This window comes from Strigops habroptila, chromosome 5, assembly GCF_004027225.2.
Source record: "Strigops habroptila isolate Jane chromosome 5, bStrHab1.2.pri, whole genome shotgun sequence".
Taxonomy (NCBI): Eukaryota; Metazoa; Chordata; class Aves; order Psittaciformes; family Psittacidae; genus Strigops; species Strigops habroptila.
Window position 1 is genome coordinate 66,525,240 of NC_044281.2, and position 6,000 is coordinate 66,531,239.

General features: G+C 42.3%; 1 protein-coding gene across 5 annotated transcripts in view; it reads right to left on the reverse strand.

Annotated features, from left to right (window-relative positions):
- The window catches only part of KNDC1 (kinase non-catalytic C-lobe domain containing 1), a 65,365-nt gene extending 59,679 nt beyond the window's left edge, over positions 1–5,686 (reverse strand). For all 5 annotated transcript variants that reach the window (XM_030488140.1, XM_030488138.1, XM_030488137.1 and 2 more), the window contains exons 1-2: positions 5,493–5,686; positions 478–676 (exon numbers count right to left, since the gene is read on the reverse strand). In XM_030488140.1, the coding sequence (XP_030344000.1) occupies positions 478–676; positions 5,493–5,588 (295 nt within the window). In that variant the 5' untranslated portion in view covers positions 5,589–5,686. The remainder of the gene's footprint in view (positions 1–477; positions 677–5,492) is intronic.
- Positions 5,687–6,000: the final 314 nt, after the last annotated feature.

A 6,000-nucleotide genomic window follows, 5' to 3' on the forward strand; every position in this document is an offset into this window, starting at 1 on the left:
ATTCAAGAGAGCCTTTCCTTTCTAACAGTGAATATGCACTAGAATTGCCCCACTCTCTGTGGCCACAATCAGCAAGATAGACTGAATGTCAGATTTCTCTAGAAATAGAATATATCCATGAAATGAGATCTGGAAGAGCCCAAGAATGTGCTTTACACAGGTAAAGACTTGTGCACACAGATGCACAAATACATACTCTACAGTGTCTAAAATGGATATAAATTACGTTCCCCTGGATAAGTCTTAAAATAACTAGAATGAATCTTCAAAGAAAACTTATAAAAGCCTTTGATCACCAATCACAAAACTGAGCATGTAGTTTCATATGAACCTATACTCACCCATTCCTAAACAAGTTTTTGTTTTCTCTTTATTTTAATTACAAGTCTTAAGAATAGAATATAATGCTTTCCTACAGTCTCTCACTATAAGTTTCCATAGTTCTAAAACAAATGGCCTGGAAACACAAATACTTACCACTGAGCTGTTCCATGAAGCATACATTGCCATTGGTGTTAAAAGCCAAAGTATCAGGAGTGATGCAGAGTGTCTGGAAGATTGCAGAATGGGCAATGCTCTTCAGAGAATGGCAACACTCCAGGCAAATTGCCCAGATATCTTGCTCAGTAAGACAGCTATCCCGCAGCGACAAAATATCAGCAAGGGACACATTCTCCTGCCAAGATATGAATTAATAAATTACCCTGGATTTCATGACACTACTTTGTGTATCATAGATTACATTTGACACCATTGGCTACAAGTAATCTTTCCAGCAAGTTCTCAGACTTTCTAAGACACTGATTAACACCCCAAGAAACACCAAGTGCATGACTTTGCTCTTAACACAGTCTCTCTAGAAGCACAGTTAACCTGAACAAAGGTATCACAGTATGTTAACATTAAAAAAGACTTACTATGGGGCTATGTAAGTTACATAAACACTGCATCAAAATTAGGGAAACAGACCATTGGGACGTAAAATCAGAAAGACTAAGTTAAAACATTTTTTTTAACCCATGTCTCCCTAAAGCTCTCCCAAGCGTCTTTGGATAAACTACTTAAAAATTCTCTTCACAGCAGTTTTCCCTACCATCTGTGATCTTGGAAGGAGGACTCTCTAAATTAACCTGTCTTAAGAATGATGCTGTTGTGAAGTTTAGTTGTGTAGACTATTTGAGTGTCAAAAGCCAATCAAGTCATAGGAAAAGTGTTCTTACACTTTGACTTAAAACCAAACACTTTGATTGTTCTAGGCCTCCCTAGATCACTTATACCCAGTGCTCTTAGTGATCAAAATAGCTCATGGACTTCATTTCAAAGTTACTGTCCTAAACTATAAGCCAACTTCCTTTGACCTCCTCACCACAGTAAGGCTGTGAAGAGTCCAAAAAAAAAAAAAAAAAAAAAAAGTGGCTGTAATGTGGCTTCTCTGGTCAAGATATTCAGAAATAATGCTTAGCTCAAAGCAGCCAGCCTTTTTATGTACATTTTTTAGAATACAAAACTAATACATGACCCATAGCTACAGAGTAAAGCTTTCATGAATATAATGGAATGACAAAAGCATACAAACAAAACATCAATCCCACCTGTAAGGAGAAATACACTAACAAAAATGGAACAGTCTACAGAAGTTACTCTGCATCAAAGCTATACCACTATTAATTACACATATTTTCTCATTTATATGTAGTAATTAAGACTAAAATATATGTTTCTGAATTATATTAATTATACCTTGAATTGAAGATGTAGCTGCATATTACTTAAAGTATGTCATAGTCAGCAAAACAGAATGTGAGGTATCTTATAGCTCAGAAAATGCTAGTGGTTTAAACTTCTAATTCCTTGGAAAATGCAGTTTAAAATTTCTTTTCCTACCTCAGTCCTGGTGAGCATAAATATTTGGATTACCATTTACAGAAAGGTTAACAGTTTGTTAAGTTTTCTCAGAGAATCAAGTATTGCACTTCTAATAGCCTTCAAACACAGAACAACCTTTAGTCCAAAAATTTATTTTGCTTTGTAGTCTGAGGCTTAATAATGCTTAATAAATATGAGGGGGGGGGAAACAAACCAGAAAAAAAAACCCAAACAACCAAGCAAACAAACCAACCCACAAACAAACCAACCTCAAAAAAACCCAACCAAAAACAAACAAAAAAAACCCCCCAAGCAGCTAGGAAATAAAGCACACTTACTATTAATTGGGAAACTTTACTTCTACTATCAATATTCTAATTTTCATCAACCTAGAGATGGATTGATTTACTAATGGCAGCACTACTACAGTGCTTTCTAAGCACTAATCATGGACGCTGGGCTCATTGAGTTTAGTCCTACATAATAATGAACAACAAAAGCCCTTGCAGTTCAGGTACACAAGACAAAAGATCTCATTTTCTCTGTGCTGTGCCTGCCACCACATGTGTAATGCTGCCATCGTATTTTGAGGATGGATAAGGAGGTTTTGTACATCTTTATGGTGCACTTCTTCCAAGCATGAAGGGCAGCACAGAGACTCCTGTATCTGAAAACATTAACATATGACAAAGAGCTGGACCACAAGCCATTAGGTTTTGAAACTGACCAAACTGATAGGTAGGATGAGGATAGACAGGATGAGGATTAGGCTTGGAAAGGAAAAGACAAACCACTTATTCTATGGCCAGAAAAAGTTTAAAAAAGAAAAAAGAGGAAATATTAATTCTATGATCAAAACAGTGAACCTGTAATTATTTTAAACTCTCATAGGATCAACTTTTAAGACAGCCTCAATATCAAATTCCAGTCACAATCAGGACTCGATAGAATTTCTTTTGAGTCAAGCTTTGAGGTTGAGCTCTACAAGCAGATATTAATCATCAGTAGTGATATCTACAGTTTAAACCTACAAAACCGTCTTTGTCTTGTGGTTATTTGGGGAGTAAATAAAAGATAATAATGAACTCATGTAAGATAAATTTATCTTCCTTCCAGGTGATGGGACAGTTAGGCGATACATAAAAAAACCCAAACCAAAACAAACAAACAAAAAAACCAACCTCACAACAAAGCAAAAAGGGGAAAAAAAGCTAAAAAAAAGAAAGGCCTATGAATGTTCAGTGGCTTTGATCAGCAATAGATGCCTAGGTGAAGACAAAAAACCAAAGCAAAACACCACTACCACAACCATACTGCAAGACTTCCTCTTTCCAGTGCTCCAGGATGTGAAGGTATTTCTTCACAGGAACCATGCATTTCTCCAAAGATCACACTATCTTGACCCAAGCTGCTAAAACTGCTGTTGCAGTAAAGCAAAGCCTTTGTAGAGGAGGAACCATTGAAAACACCAAGACATCCAGTGGACCAGTTTGCATCGCCAAAGCAATACAGAAACAAAGTTTTCACTGGGAGGGAGAGGAGTGGGGGGGAGAGAAAGAAAAAAGAAATTAAAGAAAAAGTCCTTTTAAGACTACAACATAGAAGTTTCTGGCAAGCTGAAGCTTCTGGTGAGGCATGACTTCTATACTTGGACCACTGAAAGTTGGTCCACTTGAATTACAGGTAAACTCAAGGGTGTTATGTAACAGAGATGCTGATGCCTTTTCTCTCATCTCATTATCAGCCTTTTCTCTCATCTCATTATCAGTAAAAGACACTTGTAAAAGCAATTACTGTTTAATAACTAACTACAAAAAGTAAACTGGTCAGATAAACATGCTTTAATTATTCATTTTAGTTCTCATTTTATCCTTATATTTTCTTCAGAAAATCTAAAAGAGTACAGTAGCATATAATTCAGCAGAGGAAGAGAGAGCAGGAAAAGAAAACAAATTAATTGGCCACAGGCAACTTCTCAAAAAACTTAAGTATTAAGGAGCATGAGACAAAGAAAGTCCTAGTAAAGAAAGGCATGGGAAACACACCCATATTCTCAGCATTTCCTACTTTTCAGCTCAGGCAGCTTCTTGCTTCACGTATTAGCTTTTTTAAATCACATACATTACACCCCAATCTCATTCCTTATACAGGTCCAGTGACGAAAATCACAGGCTCCACTAAATGACTAAGCATTCACAGTTTTCTTGCACCTAAGCCTTTTTGCCAATTCACACAAACTTCAAAACAATCTGTTCCAAAAATAATGGAAAATGTGTCAAACACCATTCATGAAATTCCTGACATTTGAAGAAAAACACTGGGTTGCCTGGGTAAGCCCACTGAGTACTCTTCCAAGCAGCCCTTTTAACTTCTCTAACCACCAGGTGACAGGTCATAGTCATTCTCTCGACAAGAATATTGAAAATATTCATGTACCTGGAATAACTGAATAGAAGGGACCGGTAAGAATCCATAATCAAAGTATATATTTAGCAGGTGAGAAAAATGGGCTCAGGCCTTCCTCACACAGAAGAGTTGACCCTCAGTTTTCTCCCACTCTGAAGAAATACTCAAAATACTTAAGCTAATGTGTAAAAAGGAGGGCACCACCACCTTCCTTCTATATTTTGCATGGGCCTGTCTGAGAAGGCCTGCTACACTGAACACTACAGATGACGGGAGGAAGAACCAAACTACTGAGCCATTAGATGACTTATGAACACTGTAAGGGACTTTTCATTTTAAAACTCACTTTTAAGTCCTGACTGAGTTTGGGTTCTTGACATAGCAAATGATAAAGTTTGCAAGATCTAGTTTGGGGAAGAAGTAGCTCACATATGGTTTACCAAACTTCTACTTCAAAAAAACAAACCAAGCAACCAACTTAAAACCAACAAAACATTCTGCCCAAACATTCAGCAGAGGGGCTAAGGAACACACTTCACGTGAAAAGATACAAAGATGAGCAAGAGCAATAAAAAACAAGTGCAAAATCACACACAAAACCAGATAAATGTGATGGCAGAACTGGGTTTAGCTACAGGTTATTTCAGGTTATTTGGCATAGCAACTGAACAAACAGATTTAACAGTATTTATTTATTTATTATTTCCCAGCAACAGCGCAGCAAGAGATAAGTGTACAAAAATCTGGTTTGTAGCTACAGGAAACACTTTTGCCTGTAATAAGAAATTTCCCTGTATCAGGTGCGACAAGGACACTCACTCCCCGACCGCAGCATTAACCCACGGCTGCCACCGGAGTTAGGAGACACCCCGCAGTCGAGGACCATGACTTTGCTGTTGTGTAGAGAAGGTGCACGGGGATGGACTAAGCCCAACTTGGTCGCCCGGGATCACCGGGCAGGAGAAAGCGAGGAACACGCCGTGAGCACGCCGAAAGAGGACGGTGTTGCTGCCGCGGCCTTGCCGCTCCCGGCGGGGCGGGTGACCCCCAGTCACCGGCCGGCGACCGCGCAGCCGGCGGGCTGACCCCACGGCGGGGGCAAAAGCAAGGAGGCTCCGGCAGGGGGAGTGGGGCGCGGGTTACGCCTGAGGCCGCCTCATCACAGGTGACCGCAAGGGGGGCGGCGGCGGCGGCTCCGTTCCCGCACCTGCCTCACTCACCTCATCCTCCAGCAGCGTCGGTAGAGGCTCGAAGTCATAGCAGTTCACCTCCTCCTCCTCATAAAACAAGTCCTCTGCGGCGCCAACAGCCTCCATTCTGCCCGGCGAGCGAGCAGAGGCTTCACCTCCGCAGCCTCTCTACACGCCCGGAGCACGGCCCTCGGCCCCGGCCGCGGCTCATCCCCACACCCGCCTGCGGGCTGCCCCCGGCAGCGACCTCCACAGCGCCGGGCCCGCACCCCCGCCCCGCTTTAACCCCTTCCCCTCCCGGCGGGGCCAGGCCGCGGGGGGTTCCCTGCCTCTTCCAGCGGCCCTCTGCCACCCGCTCAAGCCCTCGGCTGGGGCAGCGCTGCCATAGCAACGCAGCGCGCCACCGCGTCGCCCGCCCGGCGCGGCCTCACTGCGGCGGCGCCCGCCCTCCTGTGGTGGCGCCCGCCCAGACCCTCGCCGGGCGCCGCCGAGAGTCACCGGGCGCGACCTCCGATGTGTACCCCGAGCCCCTTCCTCC